The 23,523-nt window shown below is 37.2% G+C and overlaps 1 protein-coding gene across 1 annotated transcript; it reads right to left on the bottom strand.

Annotated features, from left to right (window-relative positions):
* Positions 1-240: 240 nt before the first annotated feature.
* Positions 241-22,293, bottom strand: NEIL3 (nei like DNA glycosylase 3). Its single transcript, XM_009272366.1, has 10 exons — positions 22,255-22,293; positions 21,266-21,381; positions 16,210-16,344; positions 14,927-15,140; positions 13,650-13,724; positions 10,916-11,082; positions 6,997-7,166; positions 3,419-3,821; positions 1,268-1,442; positions 241-417 (listed from the first exon to the last, which is right to left on the bottom strand). The coding sequence occupies exons 1-10, from the start codon at positions 22,291-22,293 to the stop codon at positions 241-243; spliced, it is 1,671 nt and encodes a 556-aa protein (XP_009270641.1).
* Between the last annotated feature and the right edge of the window lie 1,230 nt (positions 22,294-23,523).

Here is a 23,523-nt window from a genome sequence, read left to right as displayed (position 1 = left end):
CAGAATATTGCAAGCTAGATGTTTATTTCAAAACAGCATGCAGCATACAAGCAGTGTTTAGTTTTTATAGGACTATGTAAAATTACTCTTTCCAGATCTGCAGTTCTTTACGTTGTTAGAGCTATTTTACTAATTAACCAGTGAACAGGAAAAAAGACCAAACAAAAACAAACCGGAAATGACCAGGAAAGTTGTAGGCACTTAAGACATCCTGAGGAGCAGGTAACTATAACCTTGACATCAAGGAATAACCTGCATACCTGGCCCATTTTCTGCCCATTGGAAAAAGCCACACTGTTTTTCCTTCCCGAGAGGGCACACAAAAAAGTTCTTTCCATTATTGGGACCGATCTTCAACACAGTCTTCATAACACATCGCTTGCCATGGTTACAAAACGGAAAATTCAAGTCAGCCCACTGCCAAAGGAAACAGGTTTTAGGCACAGTTGTAGCATACCTGATGGCTATGAATTCCTTATTTTAAAATTGGCAATAGAAACAGATCTACAGGGGAGGCCCTAGAAGAAACTCTTCTTAGTAGTTAAGATAGTTTGATCTCTTTTGTGAACACTGATTTTAGATTATTTTTTTTAACATTAATTGTAACTGCACGCACTTTAACTAGTGTAACTTTAATTGCTGTTAACACATAGTTTTCTTCAAATTAAGGCATTATAGTCACTAACACATAGTTTTCTTCAAATTAAGGCATAGTCAATGCTGTCTTGAGTTCATCTACTAACTACTTGGCGGTAGGTGACCGAGTCAAACTCTTCTCAGTCACACACACTCATAGCGAGGAGCAATGGCCACCAGTTGCAGCTAGGGAGGTCGGGTTAGCTATTAGTGCAGCAGTGGGAGCAGTTGCCCAGGCAGATTACAGAATCTTCATCCTTGGAGGTTTTCAGGATTTTGACTAGACAGCAACATGGCTGATATTTAGGATCTAGAGGTTGCCTTCTTCAAGCAAGAGGCTGAACTAAACGACTTGTACAAGTCCCTTCAAACCTGTTTGAAATTTCTGTTTTACATCACACAGAAGCAGATTAAGAGCATTTGCACAAGCAGGTGCCGTCTCAGCAGTGAGAGAAGTAACTAAGTTTATAACTACTATTATGCTCTTATTTTCAATTCAGCGTGCAAAAGTATTTCAAATTACCTCAAACTTTAAATGGATCATATTTGTCCACAATTACAGATTACTGGGGCAAGGAGGCTGCAGGAACAAGTGCTTATTACAAAACAGGCCCTGAAGTCTCATACATACTTCAAAGTAGTCACATCGAGTTTCTCTGGGTAGAGGACAGGTATAAAACTGCCTGCCCTTGTTTTCTCCGTCCTTTCTCACAACTCTGAGGCTGCAGAGATGGCTGTGTTTACTGCAGCGAGGATGGCCCGCGCTTAACGTACGAGTGTCATCTGTCCTATTAGCTTGAGGTGTGCTGTAACGACAGGTTACAAAATTACTCCTGCTTAATGTTAAGGGGATTACCAACACCACAGCCAAAGAACTCTCTCCTACCATTACAATAGCTCACTCAGTGTACTTTCACACACGATGATGGCCAGAGAACTTACTTCCCTAATGCACCCTATTGCACCTTGAAAGCTGAATGAGGGCTAGTAGTGAATAGACCAGACTGCATGCTTTTCTTGCAGGTATTATACCAGTTTTCCCCAGCATTAGCCCGTGTTTTAAATTATTTCAAAGTACTCAAATTAATCTACAAAACAAAATAAATATTACCACTGCTATTATACTGCACACCCCAAATTCCAACATACTCTAAAAGAGTATTCTGCTCTCGGTGGGAAAAAGACCAATACCAAGTAATTACTCCAGGTTGAAGATATTTGTATGCTTCACAGAACAGACTCCCACCCTCTTCAATAAAAAGTTACAGTAATGCTCCAAATCATATTCGGACAAGAAGTAATCCAGCTGAGGGGATGGAACAGTGTTCTCTGAATGGGATAAAGTTTCTTTCTTCCTCGTGATTGAGATAGTCAGAGATTATCTGAATGCAATACACAAGGCTTTATTTAAAAACAGTAACATGAAAAAGATTAACACTCTGAAATGTATCTGTCCAATATATTTATAGAGCAGAAAAGCAGTGATGAAACCTCAGTGAAAAAAGAAAAGATTAATTCATTCTTGTTAAAGTTATCAGCTTAGGAATTCTATGTTCTCTTTTATGCCTGGAAGATTGCAGTCCTGAAGACATCAGCAGTTTTCTTCCAATAACTCATTAAAACAAAAGAAAAAAAACCCGAAGGAAGTTTTTGTTGGTTTTTGTTACAAAGTGTTTGGTTTTGGGTTTTGTTGGTTTTTGGTTTTTTTTTTAAAAACATTTCGACTTGCGACTTGCTATAACTACCTGTTACCGTGATTGATACTGTCTTCTTTGCACTTTTTTAAAAACATTTAGTTTGACGACTTGCTATAACTACCTGTTACCGTGATTGATACTGTCTCATTTCTTCTTTGCACTCCTCTGTATTCTTAATTATCCTGCCTACATCCTCAGTTCTCTGTAGTTCGCTACTGAGACAGCAAGGAGAAAGTATATTCCTACAGCCTAACCTGGCTAGCCAGTGAGATCCTGTTTCAAAACTGGTGCTTCAACAATGCAAGAAGTAATTTCTGTATTTCAGAACAGACACAACCAAGAATTTTGTAGCATATCATTAATATTTCACATTCACCCTGCATAATATACCAGTGTAAGTGACATCTACCTTGCACTCCCGTTACTGTGGTGTATGTCTGCCCAACTTTTCCTTGACAACCCTAATGGGGTCTCACATTTCCCTTAACTAGGCAATAGATGTGTCTGAATAGGGCTGTGTAAATAAAAATTCAGGATAGGTAAAGCGTTGAAGTAGTTGCATATAGGATGGGGAGGAAAGTTAAGAGAAAATAGTGATGGGAGGTTCATCAAGGTACCCGTACAGAGCTTCGTATCGTGGGAGAATGTTGAAAACTGCTAGCTGACAAATAACTTTAATTAGAATATATTCATTCAGCTACTTTCCTTTTGTCATCTTTCACAATGACTTCAAGATCTCTCTAAGCAGATAGCTACTACAGCACTAAGATCAGACAACTCCTTAGGTAGAACTGTGCTTGTTGACCTGTTAGTGCTATACTGTCCTATTCCATGGGAATAGGCCAACTATCCACAGCTGTTTAGTTAAAAGCAGTACTGGCCAGATGCCAAAATCAGGACTTTTCCAGTGACAGCCTAGGTCATTCAGTGCTTTTGAAATCTGAGTGTAATTTTAGTTACCCAAGAATAAGTTACCTCTGGCAGAAGTCCAAAGACAACAGCGTCTGAACCCAACAGCACAGTATTCCATTAATCTTCAGGGATAAAGTTGGTTTATGGGATTATAAAAGACTTAGAATACATACCTGATTGCTATATTATATTGGTGAACAGAGCGGAGATGATCAGTTTTCTGTTTCTTCTGTATGTGTTTGAAAACAAGAGGTTGCTGACAGGAGGACAAAGTCAGAGCAGTTACGTGTGTTGAGCAATCCTTGCCCGTGCTTCCCCATGACTGGTAGACATTGTTTTGGATTTGATTACAATTGCTTTTTGGAGCAACGCACTGAGAGTGTCCATCAGATATTTGGGTATCATTTCTCAAAACAGCTTTGTTACCAAGATCTGTTAAGACAAGAGTTGTAGTTCCAAATGCAGCTTTCCTATTGATCTTTATTTCTGTGCTTGGTTTTCTGAAATCATTACAAGGGTACTTCATTAAGTTTATGTTAAAGGCTGCAGAATCTTCAACAGTCTCTGTCTTTGGAACTAAGGAAAAATAAGTTATTGGTTATAATCCACCTGTGTAGAGTGATACATCATATTTCTGATCTGTATGCATAAGTCATCATACAGGGAGTGAAAGAGTAAGTTTACCATACCGTCTTGAAAGATCTCAAAACCTGTCACAGGTTAGATACAGTACCAAATTTCTTACACTAAAAAAGCTCGTGCACTTTTGGGGTCACATACAACATGTATTTCAAGATAACATTACTATTGCTTGAATAGGACCAGATGTGAATAGTACTCTGTAAATGAGAGCTGTTGGAGAATTAACCATACAAAACTGAATTTGGCCCAAATACAGGGATTAAAATATTTAAATTTTTCAAAATAACCTTTTATAACCCCAGCACTGGGAGATCACAGGGTATGGTACCTCCAGCAGCAACTCATTATCCATTTTGAAAGTATTGTTTTACTATTGACACTAAAAGGAATATTCGTTTGTTGGGTTTTCTAGTGCTTTCAGGGTTCCTGTCCATTCCAAACATTGTGGGCATCCAAACTGATCGATCCCTTACTGTAAGAGGCTTCAGAAGCAAGCAGTTCAGACATTTACTTTGCATTTATTTCCTGATATGAACAACAATATGTTTCTTCACATAATCAGAAGCCTGACTAGCAGGCAATAATCATTCCAAAAGAGTGGGCATAATTTATTAATGCTAGTTTAATAAATAAGGAGTCTGTAGGTAATCTTTCCTGAGAAAAGGGTGAAAAGAAAAACTTCATGGGGTCCCTATGTGCCATCTTTGTTAAGTAGCTGTGAAGCCAGCATGTTCAAGAACAGAGTCCTTTCTTTTCTACCATCTCCAGCGAGTGTCTCCCTCCTACATCTTCCCTCCATACAAGGAAAAGGGAATTAAGCAGAAGAAAAATGGCAGATAAGGCATACACAAGGGCACACTCTCTCCAAAGGCATTCTCACTCAGAAACAAAGACAGACTCCCTACAGTTTACTCTGAACAATACTTGTTTCTAGGCTCTGTCCATTTTGCCACTGCTGCACAGTGAAACATACTGGTTCCAGTGCATTCAGATTTGTTTAAGGAAGAATAGGAGCTTGGCCGTGTACTTAGCAAAGGAGCAAGGAAATTGGAGATGTAATGGTGAATAGTTATCTCTGTCTACAGAATGAATTATTTCGGCTGTATGGCCAGCAGCTAAACATTATATACCAAGTATTCTGTCCTCAAAAATTCAAATGTTTTTGCTGACAGTAGTTAATTTTAGAAACAACATAAAAGACAAAAAATGAACAAAAAATTAACGAAGTGAGAAGGCAAGGAATCTTAAAGTCTGAAAAGAGAAAGGTAAGCAAACCCACGTTTAAAAAAATCTCGAATACCGCTCCTACGATGCAAAAATAAGTCTTATTTTTTTTTAAAAAAGAATTTTTGTAACAGTATTCTACCAAACACATCTTCCAATTCCAGGCCTGTTTTCAGTAATGGCATACAGCTCAACAAGTGAAACTTTAGAAGTACAGGAGAAGAAACAGGATTTTGTTACAAAGCTTAAAATAAAGCATTTGTGCACATGCCGTTACATATTTTAAGGTCCAGCTGACAGTATTAATTCCAGGATAAATGTTAGTTGGTAAATCTGAGTCTGTGGACAGATTAAAACTTTCAGCTTTCTGGCACTGATTTTACAGGAGAATTATGCAAGATTAGCCTCTGCTGGCAACAAGTGTCACGTAAGGCACAGAGCCACACTTCTATTGATTTCTAGCCTGAAGAAATGGACTTTAGGTAGTGTAAGACAAGAGTTTCACACACATCACTCCATTCATAAAAAGAATAACTAGAATGAAGCGATACTTTAAAAAAGCATTGGAACTTATTTTATAAGAACCGAGATCAGTACCATAAAGTCACTTCTTCACTGGCTGGGAATCTGGGGGCACTTTGGAAAGTATGGCTCAAAGTACCATCAAAAGCTATGGGAACGTGATCCTTAATTCCAATTTCAGCATATATACTTTGAGTCATATAGTTAAATTCAGTGAACTTTTAACAAAAGCTCCTGGAGCCTACGTAAAAACATTAATTCTTCTCAGATACAAAAAGCCTGTATATTGTTTACAAATAGCTTTTCTTTCAGTTTTGCAGCACTGGAGCTAGAAAAATAAAGAAATAAGTTGTGGTGTGCAGATTTCAGCCACTTCATTGAATAATTCACTACATAATGTGAAATAAGCAGAGAAATAGTTTTTGAGGTAGAAAAGTTTCAGTATGGAATTGTTATAGAATTAGCTTTATCCCTAAAAAGGTACACACATGCACCTCTAGACTTTGTTTCTTGGAATATGTGTAGCAATTCAAAATGTTTTGGAGCAACAGTCTGGATCCAAATAACTTCCTGTAAATCCCTCCACAGAGTAATTTACTCACATTTTCTACAGAAAGTGAAAAAGAATACAAAGCTCCTCTTCACATAGAAAACAGGTCTCAGTGGAAAGTCTGTCCATTACCTCGCTCGTCCCCTCTTAATATCTAAAGTTCTATAAAGAAATCTGGAGAGAAGCTAGCATGTTACTCATTCCACCTTCCTGTCCCTTTCTAGGTCTCATTCACAAGTGCTTCTGCCCAACAGATCTAGAGAGCAGCATTAAAAGCTCCAGTAAGAGACAAACAACAAGTTTAGGTAAGAAGTCCAGAATCATCCTTACTCTGAACTCAGAGGAAAAAACCTAGCCCCTGAGAAACCTGACGTCCTTTTGGAAAGGGTACCAAAATATACGGCTTTTGTTCACATGGAAGAACGATAATTACTCTTCTGCCCCCTGGTGATTTCTCTATCAGACATATGCTGCAAGCTTCTAATGATTTTAAGGAGAGTTGGAAGAATGGCATTTTGCCTCACTCCTTGCCACAATAAAAACAAAGGGTCACTGCAGAGGCTTGTCTATAGAATCCCACCTGCACACAAAGCTGGAAGACAAGACATGACACAACACTTTTAGGGTTTAAGACAAGACAGTTTCCATGATTGTCCGTGCAAGACTTCCCCAAAATCTGAGTTTAAGTTAACTAAAGTTATATAAATACAATTCACAATGAGACACTTCTACAGTTCTGTAGTTGTAAAAATGGCATCAAAACCACAATCCTCCCCCCTTTCCCAGTACAGGTTCCAGACAACCTTTCAATACCTTCAGGCCTTGAAGTCAAACAGGCATCACAAATTTCAGCAGAAGGCTTGTTTATTAGGGTACAGCGCATACACGTCCACTCCTCTTCAGATTTCTGAGCTACGTGTTCATTAGAACATGACCCCCTGCCATATGCCCAGCCAATTAGGCTATTTCTAGTTGGCAGTTTCCTGTGAAACAAAAGAATGATGTTAGTCTTCTGTGAAGTTTCTTCTACAAATTGCCTTACACCACCACGTGCAGGGAAGCACAGGGCTAGAGAACAAGTAGTACACAGTGTTATGCCTGCCTATCACAGCTTGGACAGCACGTCATGGTCAGAGTTTGATTCTTTTTTTTTTTTTCTTCTTTACCTCAAGGGCAAACCTTTCCCAATACTGCAGAAGTAATACAAGTAAAAATATGTAAACAAAAATGGACAGAAAGTTAATTATTAACTGATGTACTCTCCAGCACAATGCCCCAGCCTCTCTCAAATTCCCTACCATTTTCAGGTATTGCAGCAAGAAACTTGGCGAGAAAAGGAGGCTGTTTCAGTACTTTGCCCCCATCCCTTCTACAGAACGCTTACTAACAAATGCATTACTGGATGAAGAACTGTTCAGAAGCTGAACTACAGAAAGTCACACAATCTAGCAAACAAAATTTTTTTTGCTCTCATTTAAATGATACCAATTAGACCACTTTGTTATCATAACAGCCAACAAAACTGACAACCTGAGAGGAGGCTGTTTCAGTACTTTGCCCCCATCCCTTCTACAGAACGCTTACTAACAAATGCATTACTGGATGAAGAACTGTTCAGAAGCTGAACTACAGAAAGTCACACAATCTAGCAAACAAAATTTTTTTTGCTCTCATTTAAATGATACCAATTAGACCACTTTGTTATCATAACAGCCAACAAAACTGACAACCTGAGAAGTTTGAAAAACCTTAGAAGTTAGAAAGTCGTTCTTGTGTGTCACCATTTGCTGGAAAGCCTTTTAACACTTAGGAGTCTGTTCAGAATTAAGGATTTTCATTTTCTTTTTGTACTTTTTTTCTCCTCATCAGAAAGAGTTCAGGAGTGTCCTAGCTGTGACTGGTGAGCCAAAGCTGTACTCCAGACACCTCTATAGATTTAATTTTATTTATTTTCCTATAAATTGTAATATCTCCTATTTGATACCCTGATTTAGAATCATAGTTACTGTTTTACAGACACTACATGTTACCAAGGACTAATTTTGTTACGGTATCCAAACATTGTTAGCATGTTTGTCCTGGCTTCGGCTGGAATAGAGTTGATTTTCTTCCTAGTAGCTGGTACAGTGCTGTGTTTTGGATTCAGGATGAGAACAATGTTGATAACACACCGATGTTCTAGTTGTTGCTAAGCAGTGCTTACACTAGTCAAGGACTTTTCAGCTCCCCATGCTCTACCGACTCCATGTGCCGTCATGCTCAGTACATAAACTGCTGCTCGGGAACTGGCTGGGCATCGGTCAGCGGGTGGTGAGCAATTGCATTGTGCATCACTTATTTCGTATATTTTTATCATTATTATTATTCTCCTTTCCTTTTCTGTCCTATTAAACTGTGTGTATCTCAACCCACAAGTTTTACTTTTTTTTTTCCTGATTCTCCCCCCCCATCCCACTGCGGGGGGGGTAGGGGGGAGTGAGCGAACAGCTGTGTGGTGTTTAGCTGCCTGCCGGGTTAAACCACAACAATGTTAAATGTAACTTGAACTTACCTGTTCACTAAGATATGCATGTAAATTTTTAAGCACTATGGTTGACAAGTTGTCAAGCATTTTTGTGGAATTATGCACTTTTTGGAGACTATTTTTAATCTGAAGAATTTAAGCACTTCAATTAATAATGCAAATGCTGTACTTGGGAACTGTTGTGACACTCCTTAGACCTATCACTTATTACGTAATTACCACTCTCTTTAACAGGCTAGATTTCTAAGATAATTGTAGGGATACCCACTACCTAGCATATCTCTTTCACAACAGGAAAAACTAAGGAGGATAATGAGAACTGCTGACATACCAGAGGTCTTGTGCTGTCAAGAGGCAGAACAGACATTACAGTAGCATTCACCAAAATACTGTGGCTAGATAACAAAACAGCCCAACTAGAAGTGTTAAAACTAGGTATTTTCACATTATTAGATCAATTGTTCTACTCAGCTATCAAAGATGCATTACTAGACTGAATATATTCAGCATGTCATGTTTTGGAGTTTAATTCCCTGTTGTCCCCCCAGTCCATCGGTCCCCCCTTCCCCCCTTTTTCAAACATGAAATGTGGGGGGAAAGTGTATTTTAAAGATTCAAGGTACATTTGAATTTGGTGATGTAACTTATAATGGGTAATTTTTTTCATTTTTTCAGTTGAGCAAAATCATAAGCTACTTGACTTGACCCAAGAACCAGTGGCTTAAATTCTACAGTTTATGATCTGTAGCAAGTCAGTCTGATCACAGGGGCTCCTTTCAGTCTTCAAATGTGAAAAGCTTGGAATGGCAGATAAACCACTTGAGCTAAACATACTTTTATTTGATAACAGTTTCTGCATAATAGAAACCAAAGCAGTAGAACACAAAGACCTGACCATTAGGATGAGGACAGCACAAGAAATGACCTTTTTATTTTATAGCTACCATTACCACGTTTTTCACTGAAATACACAGCTGTTTAATTATTTGTTTAAAAAAACCATAACAACAACAAAAAACCAAACCAATACTTGTTCTAGAACAGAGAGAGAGAAAGATTTTTTTTTTCCTTGCATCATTTTCTAGTTATCTGACTCAATGGGACACTGCTGTCTTCCTACCCTTCTGCAAAACATTTCTCATTATTCCTTTCTGAAAATACAGCAGATTGGGGTTATCAGCATGTGAAATATTTATCTTCCACGCTGGAATTTTCTATATTTGATGTGTACTCAAAGGTGATTTTTAAGCTTTAACCAAAATCCCTTCAGCCATCTGAATCTTGAAAGAAGGTTGGAGGTGGCAGAGGGATTTGTGTGTTCTGTAAATCTTATCTAAAAAAAAAAATATATATATACACACACTAATGAAGGCAAAGTTTGCTTTGCAAAGCAGTATCTTTTATTAGGTTGACAGAGCTCAGTTTAAAAAGGCAAGATTCTGAAACTTCAGATGAAAATTTTCAGGAATAAACTTAGGTATGTAAGAGAATGAATAAGGTGCTTTTGGAACTTTTACCTTTTGACCCTTTGTGATATCAAATGCATTTTGTGCTTTTCTAAAATAAAAGGAGAAAAGCTGCTGCTAGCACAATTTATGTGGAAATGAAAGTGTCTCTGTGTAACACCTGTAGTAAAAGCTTTCCAAATCCAATAAGGAGGAAGAAAAAGAGTCCTAAGCCCTACAATTTGTTGCACTCTGAATTTACTGAAGTTTTAGTCTTCCTCAGTGTAACTCTACAGCCAGAACAAAATTGCATAAATGCACAGCTATTTAGATATTCCAGGACTGAAGGGACTATCCTATGAAAAGAAATAGAGACACAAATTCCTACCTTCCTTATGCCATTCAACTCAGTTGTGTGTAAACATCCAAGCCTATTATGTTGATAACACCAAGAACAAGGTGCAATTTTTCCAGAAGCACTGAATAATTCTGAGTGCTCTGAATTGTTTTGTAATTCCTACATTTGATTAGAGTAATAGCTGTTTCATAACAGATGGGGCCTTTGAAAGTAATTGTATCAAAGAATCAAAGCTTTTAACCATTTTTAAATACCAATGGCCAAAACATTTTTCTTTTGCAAAGTCAAGTGAATTTAGATATAAAATGCACAAGGATCCATTCTACTTGAGAAGTGATGTCCTCTTACTGTAACAGCACTTTGAGGAAAGCAATGCTTAAAAGTGTTATAAAGTTACCATCATACCTAACATTGACAAGCTGGGGATCCGCCTTTTGACACTGAAAGCAGAAGTAAGTCATCCTGTTACTCTCTCCTAAACGACACACAGTGATCTTCCCGTTGCACTGACCGCAGGTTGGGCACTTGTATACTTTGTAGTGTTTGTAGAGTGGAGACCCAGTTTTACGGCACTAAAACAGAACGTGTTTAAAACCCAAGTTAGAGACCCAGTATAAATTTTATGTCAGTCCCTTTACAGTTCAACTGAAGCTAAAATAAAAAACCCTATGTAAACTGACAGCTCAATGACTACATAAAGATATTTTAAGGCACACTCATAAGGGCTATCATCTGTATTGCATATTCTTTTATGACAAGAATTGACTTTAAATTGGGTATAATAGTGTCTGGAATTCTCCACATAATGAAATAAAAGACACAAGACAAAAACCATACTAGCATGGTGCAAGCAAATATATGCTAAGGACTTCCTGAGTTCAGGTGGACCAGCTAGATCTGATTCAGCACCAGTCATCTTTGACCTGGCACCTCCAGGAGTGTTCTTAAAGAACTGATGAGTTCCAATCAATGCAGCATAGAAAACAAAAATAAAACAAACATAACACACAAAACCAACACCACCTTCCCTCACACCAAAAAGAACCAAAACCACATCGCAGAGCCAGCTCAGACCTGATGCTACCATTTGTGTTAATCAGCCTTCCCAAAACCTAAAGAACTGTGCAATGCATAAATATTCCAGAGATTCTGTAGGAGTTGAGTAGCACCCAGTAAAGTTGCTCAGCTTCATCTTAGCACTGGCCATGCCAGACAAGATGGCTCATGAAAAGCCAGCTGGCACTACAGCAAGCTCCTCAGATTCTGGCAGAGTCATATTAAATTAAGTACAGTACAAGCCCAAAGGGCACAGTGACCTAAAGAGCCTCCAGAGGGCTGACAACCAGGCACATTTCATGAGACAATTCACATGGAGTCAGCATAAACACCGCAGCTAAAACTGCAGAAAAAAAAAAACAAAAACAAACCAAAAACACAAACAAGAAAAGCCCAGTAGAGATGCAGCCAAGTCTGCAGAGCCACATGAGTTTCTGCACTACAATTGCAGTTCCCTGGGCACAGTTCAAACGGTACCACAGCTGGCCCAGCAATACCAGCCCAGCTCTGGCAGGGTTCAATAGCTCTAGCTCCGTAATGCACGAAGACCCTTGGTGTTTTCCCAAAATACAGGTGTCTGAGCACAGCATATTTGCTTCTGCTGTGCTCTTACTCATCAGCCTTGCTGAATGAGAATGCTTTTGTGGGTACAGTGCAGTAATTCAATCAGAAGGAATTACTAACATATATTTGCATGAATATTCACAGTTTGCTTTCTCCTCAAGGTTTACAGATAGTTTCTTATTAGCAGTTTTCTCCCATCCAGTTACTTAAAAAACAAACAAAAGCAACAGCTTTTTACACAAAGAAGATTCCCCATCTTTGCATTTGTACGGCGTTAGTACAAATGATACAGTATGATTACTACAAACATTCTATAACAGTCTATAAAAAAAAGATCAAGCACTACCCCTCTTATTAACCTATTTTCATTCAGTTTTTATCTTAAAGAGACTTGGGGGGGCTAGCTCTCCTTTAAAAGCACTTGACTGGTGAATACTTGCTAAGTATAGATTATAAAACTTTTGAAAATGAATAAACTGAGCTACAGAAAGTTTAACTTGTTTGTTTATTGTCAGTCTAAAAGCCCATGACCTTTCAATCTCCTAGTATTATACTTGTTGCAGAACTGGATGCTATCTCTTCACTGGTAGACTTCACTATGAAGTTTGGAGAATAAAACAATTTCCCTAGCCAACAGACTAAACTACTCTTCAGTGGGTTGGGGGAAAGCAGACATTTAAGCAGACTATTAAACAAGTTACATTTTTAGCCTTTATGATTGAAAGATGGTATTAGGAAAGGTAGGTGCCCTCCTCCTAGGCTACCAAAAACATTTTTAGCAGCATTACCTACTTGACTTTCATGATTAGCAAGAGAAACACACAAGAATTTCACTGCTGCTGTTCGTTTCTCGGCATGCAGCTTAAAGAAGAAAAACATACAAGAATTAGTTCAAATTCTCTCTTTTTCTATTTTGGAAAGTTAAAGAGCATCCAGGAATTATGGAGTTTACAGGGGAAGAAATGAAATCCTAGTGAAGTTCTGGCGGTAGGGAGAAGCTTGAATTTATTTCGCTTTAGCAACCAAAAAGTTGTTTCAGTTAGAAAAAAAAAAGTTGTTAGAAGTTACAATCTATTTAGTCAAATAAATATACTTGCAATTTCAGGTTTTATAAAGGAAGCCACATGAATTACCTTCATACTTCCCTGGGGCAACCTCTAGTTCCCAGCTTGAAGAGTGACTTTTATGTTATCTTATATGTAAGTGTGTGCTTAACCTACATCAATTCTGACATGTTCAGAGTGACGTTACAGCACAGGCACAGCAAAACTGTACTGGCCCTCAGGCAGCATCTGTCAAACTCTTCTGCTGCAACTGGGCCAAGGCTGTGCACATCCTTACAGCCTAAACTCCCCCACCTTTCCATCATTTGACAATTCACAATTAATAAAGAGCACACAAACCAACATTCCTATTCATGGAAACACTTGTCCTGTTGCATCTTTTTACTGTTTTCACCAGATGATCACATACAGCTAACACGCCAGAGTCAAGTTTTGGAGGTTTCTCTGAAACATACCTTATAAAAAAGCAGGGTAAAATCACGTGTCATTTTCACCAAGTGACATATATGCTCATCTGTCAGTTGGCAAATCTGTAAATAAGACAAGAGTGATTTTTAGACTATTACAATGCTAAGGGACAACAGCAGAAGGACCTATAACGCAGGGGCACTTTGAACACCTTCAGCTGATGTGGAATTGCATTGCTTCCCGTTATAATTCCCTGACTTCACATGATATATATCATCTCAGTAAAACAGTACATTTTCACATTCTATATTACACAAACTCATTGTGTGAATGCCAATGTACTTTGCCTCATCCACGTAAAACATTAGGTAAAAATTTCAGTTGTTTTCCTCTATATTGACCTAAGAGTTCCTGATCACAGGAATCATGGGGAGTTAACAACTCTTAGTTCCCTCTTAATTTCCTTGTGGATTATGATATGACCTACCTATCATCAGAGGCTCTTTCCTGCGAGAGATCTTCAGGAAGAATACTTGAGCCAAAGGCATCACAATTAGAGAGATGTATCAACCAAACACATTTCTGTTAAGAACTCAAAATTAAGTCACATTTTTCTTTCCTCTCCCAGCTCACACTGCAGATACAATTAAAATCCAGACTGATCCTATGAAGAACTTTCAGAAATACTATGTTTAAAAAAAGTTTCAGTTACTATCTTCACTAGCTTTCCTTTACATTCTATGTAATCTCAATCTGTTTTGCAAACATCAAACATCTTTTCAACCAAAGCTTGCAGATGCATGTTTGAGGATCTTAACCAAAAAAAAGTATGGTAAATAATGGTAGAAAAGCAAACAATGCCAGCTAGCAGGACAAGAAGCAGAAGCAGCAGATGCAAAAATAATCAACTCTACCACAAACTATTTTGGGTAGTAACTGAACAAAGAAAACCTGAGCACTCTTCACTTTCCTTTATTTATACGCTGACAATTTAATGGTAGCACAACAGGATGCCAGACAAAGTCAGGATTTGAAAGTTAAATGAATTCCCTACTAAGGAGAGGTTTCAAGTTGTAAGAGAGAAGGCTTAGCTCCACAAAATATGTCCACTCTGAGGCAGGAGTAGCAGCAACAGGTTCCAAGGAATGCCATGACAAACATCTCCAGTTATAATGACAAAACATTAATTTAGTGTCTTAGAATAACTTAAGAAATGACAGATGATAAAACAAAGGTAAGAAGATGACAAAATGTTATATAAATACATATTTACATTCTTAATACTTTGGTGTTGTTAAAAACAATCTTGAGACATTTCACCCACCTTAACAGCTGGATGAAGACCACTGTCAAACAGTGCTTCATTTTTTATGATATTTCCCACTCCAGGTAATACTGCTTGATCCAGTAACACATCACACAACATGCGGGTTTTCTGCTGCTTAATCTCACTTTCTGCTCTTAAGAAGCTAAACTTTGGAGAACAGACATCCAAGCTTTCCATCATTCTCACTTTCCGCTCACTCTCAGCTGCATTTCTGGAAGAAAAAAATACATTAAGAGTTATTTTTATTTTAATTATATGCTAATATAGCATCATGGTTTTAAAAACACATGAAAGTATAATAGAACATTATATGCAGATAACAGAAACCATGAAAATACCAGTGACAGGAAGAGGCACAGAAATTACATTAACCAGCCCTCCCCAAAACAGGTCAATGATACATGCGTGGAACATGTATCTGGTCCAACATACAAGAAATCATTCTCATTTTGTTCATATTAGTTTGAAAAATAATTGCCAGGTCCTTGCTTTAAAACTACGTCCAACATGGAAAGACCATGTGTTTGGACCATGAAACATAACTAACTGTATAGTTACATGGTCCAGTAGTTACAACATGACAACAAAGATATTTTCAAACGATTATGCTTAACCTAATAAAATCAAGGTTTAAGAAAATAATACAGTACAAGAAGTCTCAGGCTTATGTAAGCTTTTATGTTTTGTAATATTAAATATGCATATATATATTACTTGAATTTACATGCTCCTTTTCACCCAAGAGCCTCAAATGCTTTAAAATCAAGCTTGCTATGTTATTTTTATTAGCAGTGAGAAGTACAATGCTGATGGACAAAACCATCCACTTAACATCAATTAGAACAATAATACCAATTTGCTTCCAAAAAGAAAACAAAAATAAAAACAAAACCTTGGGAGCATAAAAATTTGAAACCAGTAATCAGAGGTCCTTATTCTTGTTAAGGAAGCGAGACTCGCATGGAAATTAAAGGAGCAATGGGGTTCAGCATTCAGATCTAAGGATGGAATTAAATCCAACTTTCATTCCCAGTCTTGACACTAATAAGACTATGGCATAGAACTACTTTAACTGTATGTAAAGTGATACAAAAGTAACAAAATTAAATTACCATACCAATAAATACATTATGTTTAGAAAGTTTTGTTTTATTTCTTTGTGTCTATGATGGCCTCCAAGCACTTAACAATTTGTGTGTGATTTTTCACTATGTTCATAAAAGAATGTTATAAAAAGAAATAAGCAAGCTGTGTTTAATTCGGTTAAGTTTCTGCTTTACCTATACTCTACTGTCGCCTCAAAAAACCAAACAGTATCCTCTGTAAGCTGTATCTCCAAAACCGGTAGTGCTCCATTTCTGTCTTTGCTTCCATCAGGATTAATGCGCATGGAACCGTTCATACCAAAGTGAATCCTCAGAGAGAAAGAGAGTTCTTACAGGTATTTTATCTTAACAATGTTTCCAAGCATTACACTAGTCTATTTTTTGAAGTTATAAACTATTCTTACCTAACCAAGTCAGTATGTACGTACATTAATTCTAGTCATTAAGAGTAACACGGCAACAAACTACTTGCTTACATAGTGCTCAATTCCCAGAGGAGAACCCTCCCCAAGTCAAAACTACTCCAAAACATAGCAGTTTTCCAGTGGTCTTCATAATTCATCATACAGAAGTCAAACCTGATCATTAAGTAACACACTTTTCTAGTGTACCACGCTTAGAATTTTTTCACTTGACACACTGGTCTTCCAACATTAAGTCCTCAGGGTGGCTGAAAGAAATGAGGCTACTTTACCAGACAATTTTCTGTTAAATCAGGCAGAAGTCACCTGATATGAAAGGAAAGATTTCAGTCCCCATATTGCCAACACTGTTCTCCTATCAAAGCTACTTCCAATAACGCCATAAACAAAGTAATTAGCATCTGCCATATGTTGTTTTCTGCTTTTCTTTGCCTACAACCAAGGCGAAACCTGCAGGTCAATTAAAAATTAATAAAAGAAAGAAACTGAAAAATGCACAGATGGCAAAGGAGTGGAACAGACTCTTTCAAGCATTCCTTTTACAGATCACTAATGCTTTAAGAGGTCTTACATTTTATAATATATTCTACTGGGAGCTAGTATACTTGAGCAAAGGACAAGTTTGACTATGGTCTCATACATTTTATTTATTACAAATTCACCTGCTACATTCAAGTCCTAAAAATCCTTAAGACAGAGGGAGCGTCATACTTCTATACATTGTATATCAGAAGAGGTAGATTATTTTGTAGCTACAAAAAGATTTAACAGATTAAACTACACAAATGACCAAAGAAACACAACATCAGGTGTATATTTCCTTTTAACCCCTCTTTGTTACATTTCAGGAAGGATAGGGATTTTAAATATTTACAGATAGGTTAAGACCACATTTCATTAAGCATAGTCTTAAAGTAAACCCTTTATGTAACTTCCTCATAGCATTTATTCATTTTTTTTTTCAATTTTTAAAAACCTCTGTCTTTCCAAAACTCTCTTCTTACAAGTCAGTTCAGGTGATATAGTTATTTCAGCCACTTTTATTGTCAGTAGCCATTTCCAATTCTCAAGTGCCATGAATAGTACTGCACAGGCTTAACAAGTCAAATTTCTTTTTAAACCAAACTCTTGCATCTTGCTACCAAATGGTAACGCACTAAATGCTTCCAGAAAGTTCTTTTTAAAGAAATAGCATTCACATTATTAGCTGATGGTTTCATTTACCAAGCTCCAGTATACTGTTTAAAAGGAGCATTAAGAATCACAACTATTAACTACCTTAATGACTTGTCAATTCATGACTAGAGAAAAAAAAAATTGTCATCGCTACACACTTACTGAAAAGCCTTAAGAAATTTAGAAAATTTCATTCCAATGTGTTTCATTACCTTTGATGTCCTGAAATAAGGCAAAACAGAAATCTTCCCATTTTAATTACAAATAGAAAAGCCATGCTAATTAAACTTAGGATCTGTTATTCGATGATAGCTAGTAGTAAGGAGTTGATGATTTTTTGTCATTTTAAAGTAAAAAGGTGAGGTTTTAGAATTATTTAGTGCTACACAATATTGTAAGGATCTGCTTTTATTTAAAACATTTTTCCCCATAAAAATAAAAGATTAGTAGTAGCACAGTCAAACTATTACCTGGAGATGTAAAACAGTGACAATTCACATTATCGAGTTCTAAGGGCCAAGATGTAATTTCCAGTCAAGACAGTGGACATCTTTCCTTTAAGGGATTTGGAGTCAACAATTCTCTTTCCTAAGGATATTTTTCTGTTTTCAGTCACACACAAACATATGTGCATTATCAATTTTCAGAAACTTTTCTAAACCATTTATCACTCCAAATTTACATTAATAGCACACTACAGAAACTAAACCCAGGAAAACCTCTCTCACATAACTATCACTTCCATGGCAAAACATGCCGTCCATGCAAGTCTCTCCTGCACAACTTACAAGTATCAGAGATTTTTTTCAACTTTCACTGATTATTTAAGTGACTTTCAAGGCAAAATTGAAAAAAAAAAAACCTTGACTTTCTTCAATGACTTTAATGTCCTTGTTTAAATGGACATCAGAAAGTAGAAGTACTAATTTCTTCAGAAGATGTCATTGCTCATTTGTACTCCTAAAAAAAAAAAAAGGCTTCTTCTGCCCACCATGGAGTGCAAATATATTGAACTGAACTTCGTTTGCTAATTGCTATCCACAACATGGCAACACTTCAAAAGTATCATCCTTATCTGCAAGTCAGACAAGCAGTAGCCAAATTGTATAAAACAATTTCATGGCCAGGTTATCTTCTCCCACCAAGGCAGTCATTCCCCTCTTGAGAAAATCCAGGAGCATTTAATGAGTTAATTACCATTCATGGCCCAGTCTTTCACAAGACATGTCTGACTAACATTATTCCAGTGTGACTACCAGCTTTTTACAGGTAAGCTTAGCAGATGAGAAAAGCTGGTTTTGTTATGTTGAGAAACTATGTACAGGTGCAGAATCTGTATATCAGTAACCCTCCTCATGACAAGAAAGTCCTATATTTGAGAGTTAGCTCTAATAAAGAAATAATACATCCTCTGAAGGCATATTCCTTATTTCCTCTCCCAATAACAACGCTGGCAGCCAATCTTAGACTGCTGTAAGATGCATTTTCTGAAGCCTTCCTCTACCTCCCCTCAACATCTTTAAGATACACAACATACATTTTTAAAACAAGAGAATGAAGATCTTCGTTACCAGATAATAAGTAACTTCTGCCTCCTGTGTAGAGGAGACCTTTCCTGTGCATAACTTCTACAATGTTTCCAATCAAATAAATGACATGACTAAAGGGACTTCTTAAATACAGTTTCTAGAGCTGATGAATTGATGAAACTTAAGCTTATTATCAAACAATAACTGAAGGTTGTTTTCATTAAGTACAATAAGTTATTGCATTGGCTAGAAAGCTTAAGAATTATATAAGACCTTTCAGGGTCAAAGGATTATATTTTTCATACTAGAACTTGGCCACATTTTCTTTCTCTTTGAAGAGAACTTTTGCAAAATGCTTACTTACATTCCTTAGTAATAGCTTTTTTCTTCTGATAATGTCATTCAGTCTGTTGAAACAATATTTTCTTATTGTATAATTTACTCCTTTGCTTATCCAATCAACTTGTAATACATGCAAGTCATTTAAAAAAGGCTAACATCTGTATCAGTTACCTCCCCTGACTTTTTTTTTTAATCTTCCTTTATAACTGACTTATCTTTTTCTTTAAAACTGCTTTTTCCTTTCTGTTTCTATTTAATAAAGCACAATACAAAGCAAGAGAAACTGATTAGGACCATAATCCTATCCTTCACAAATACAGGTAGCTTTAAACATATAGGCAGTCCTGTCCTACTAGTTACTCGTATGATTGTCATGTAAAGACTGGTATGTGCTTGTAAGACTAGTTGTGTTTCTCTAGCAGTAGGAGAAATAAGCATATAGCACTATATCTGATAACCAGCAGGCCCCTGCTACCAAAGATCAGTCTACACACCATTCCAGGTAACTACTAATACATCACTGCCTTTATTTATCCAGTATGCAATCACTGTAAACTGTTGTACTCGCAGCCAAGCATTTTCAGTTCCATCTCCCTCCTGTAACAGCAGTGCCGCTGGCAAAATATTATGTCACAGAATTGTAAGGTATTTGTTGATATTATCAGTTTTAAATGAACAAAAATCACAACCTTACACCTTTGTTCAAGATCAGTCACTAGGCAACAAAGACTACGCTTAATGTAGAAGGGATGTTGTTTACCCTTTTAAAGATTTAGAAAGATTAGAATTATGTTGCAAGTAGAAGGGTAAAAGAAAAGCAATAAATGCAAGCCTTACCTATTAAATATAAAGGCCTTACTTGTGTATTCTATACTAATTATCATAAAGAATGAGAAGGGATATTTTAATAATCCATTACACTGTGCATTTGGTTAGATTTATTTTTAGTTGACTTTGTAGTACAGAAGCATATTGAACTAGAATAAGTAAACTAGATTCCAAATACAACCTTGGTGGCTAGTACAAGAAGATGTCCAAGGGGTTAAAGCATATGACAAAATCCTCAACATGCTAACAAACCCCTAATAAGCTCTGCAAAGCATGAACAAAAAATGATTTAGCAGTTTTACCATTTGTCTAGGAGACATGGTTTCACTAGAAAGTTACGAGTTACCTTTACGATACCCAAACCATTCATCTGCCAAATTTCAAACCATACTTCCAAACCAAGGAGTTGTTAATATTGTTTAAAGAAAGAAAGAAAGGCAGCATAAGTATACACACAGAATATTTTAAGTTTGGCTAAGAATATTTCAAGTTAATTTTTTCACACGAGTTTATTATCAGACCAATTGAATCATTAAAAATTAAGTACAGAATTTCAGTCTAAGTTTCTTAAGGAAAGTTAAAAGAAATTGCAAGTACACTTTGTAGTGGAAGATATTAAGTAACTGTAATTGCATGCACTCCTCTGAGGTTTGTCCCTAGAAAATGCAATCTCCTGTTTGGAACAAAGCATTTCAAAGAATAACTCTCCTTTTCAGATAGCTTTACATGGAATTTTAGACTAAGAATAAAGCAATAAATTATCTGAAAATGTAAGTGACTATATCCAGTATTTCCAGCACTGCAGAGAGGCTGCTGAGAAGCTTCTCTGTAACACTAACTTTCAAATCTCTGAAACTGACATTAGCAAGAACAAGATGACCCCCCAAAAACGTACGGTCTGAACGCATAGGAAGCCTTTTTCTCGCCTCTTACCTCAAAGCTTTCTGATCAAAATACATAAAAAGTTCCTTTCCCAGTGTCTCCACACCCCTGTAAACATGTCCAACAAGGAACTCGTGACCAGAGGTTCTCTCTTCACTTGCAGCAGTCTGAAAATGAGTACACACACACACAAAGATTAAAACAGAATTTATACTACTTTGATTCTAGCATCAGTACACATTCAGCAAGTAGCTGTATGAACTAATTTTCCAACTTGGACAATATTAAACCATTTCTCCTTAAGCAGCTCTATCAAAACCAATCAGACTATTAACCCAGGAAGCAGACAGTCACTATTGCTAATGCTATCGTAACTTAGCTCGTTCTTTTCTGAATTGAAACAATAAAGCTTTTTTATCAGGGTATTTTATGCCTTTTCCTTCAAGTCATGAATTCACAATAAGAGTTTCAGGCTGATGTAAACTAAACAGGTATAGTTTGAGTATTAAATACTTATCAGAGTGACAATTCTGCCATTTGCAGACCTACATCGTTCTCCAAATGCCTTTTGCTGGAGTTTCTATCCAAGCTAATAATATGCTTTCAGTGTTTCACATAGGACATTGTGTATTACAGAAAAGCCTCCACTGAGCCCACAGAGATATTTCTCTCTTCCTACTAGTTAAAAGTCTAATCTCAGAAGATTTGACCAGCAGGTGGGACACTACTAGAGGACAAGAAAAAGATAATTGTGAGATTGAAGCAATAATCTTTTCTTGCTCAGCACATGAAACTCCACTGAAATTATAAGAAGGGACCTCTACAGGTTTTCTGGTCCAAACACCTGCTCAAAGCAGGACTGACTTAGATCAGGCAGCCCAGGACCTTGTGCAGTCAACTTCAGAGTAGCTCCAGGGATGGAGACTCATCTCTCTGGGCCCTTGTTCCAGAGCTTCACTATTGTTGTGATGGAAAAATTTTCCTAATACCTAATCAGAATTTCTCCTATTGTCGCCTGCACCTGCTGCCTCTCATCCTACCGTGCACTTCTGACAAGAGTCTAGCTCTGTCTCCTCCATAACTTCCTTTTAGCTGAGGAGAGCAATAAAACCCCAGTTTATCAGATTCTCCTTGTGCATCACGTACTTCAGCCTGCTAATCCTACCAGGGGACTCACTCTAGTATATTAGCTTTTTCCTACTGGGGAATCAACAACCAGACACAGTAATCCAGATGCAACCTTGCAAGTGCTGAACAGAGGTAGCCTGCTGGCTACACTGTCGTTAGCACAGCCCAGTATGGGGCTGGCCCTCTTCCTTGGAAGGGCACGATAGTGACTTGGACTCAGCTAGTATAGGACCCTAGGTCCTTTTTTTTTTTTTTCTGTGGAGCCATTTTCCATCTGACCAGCAGCCAGGCCTGTGCCATTGCATGACATTATTCTGTTCCAAGTGCAGGACTCCACAAGTCCTGCAAATGCTGAACTTAAGTTTCTGCCAGCCCATCTTTCTCAGCCTGTCAAGGTCCCCCTGACTAGCACCTCAAGTTCCCCAGAACCTGCTGAAACCTGCAAGCAGTATATTCACTGTCATCAGAGCCCTAGCTGCAAGGCACAGATATGTGTACCAGTGCTTCGATCACAACACTCAATTGCAAAGCAAATATGCATTAAAGTGACTCTGGCAAACAAGCAAGGCTTCAGCTAGTTAGTGAAATTTCAGAGCTACTCTCTATACAATCTCCCACTGTATTATTACCTTGAAGTGATATACATTTAGAGGGTTTTATGGTTATTATTCTGTCAAGTAGAAAAATCAAAATATTTTTTGCATAACATCAATATCATTTACTTTGCCTATTATCAAAAGCAAAGAAGAAAGCAAAATTTTGCTCTCATGTAAACAGTTCATCCCTTCCAATAAAAGTATTAAAGTAAGTTAGTGTGCAACAAGGTTTATTTTAGTTTTAAGCCACTCAGGTTTGTTTAAACTAAACCAGAGTAAGAAGTGACCGAGGTAGAAAACTAACTTGTTTTTTCAAAATATTTTAAGTTAAATTCATGCCACTTTGGTATCAGGCGAGCCTTTACAGTCATCATAGCACAAACTCTCTTAAACAGTGTAGTCTTCAGCAGCAGCAAAGGCTTTGACCATGGTTAGCAGCCACTGAGATCTAAAAAGCCCAAGACTGTTATGATGGTCATTTGCCAATGAATAGTCTGCCCTGAGGTGACTTCTACCGTACAAAGTTATGAACATCAATATATTTGAGGGAATGAAATTTCTTTTTGAAACTATAGGAGCATAAAT

Source organism: Aptenodytes forsteri, unplaced genomic scaffold (genome assembly GCF_000699145.1).
Source record: "Aptenodytes forsteri isolate BGI_AS27 unplaced genomic scaffold, ASM69914v1 Scaffold13, whole genome shotgun sequence".
Classification (NCBI taxonomy): domain Eukaryota; kingdom Metazoa; phylum Chordata; class Aves; order Sphenisciformes; family Spheniscidae; genus Aptenodytes; species Aptenodytes forsteri.
The sequence above is the reverse complement of the archived record's forward strand: the minus strand, read 5'-3'. Positions and strand labels throughout refer to the sequence as shown.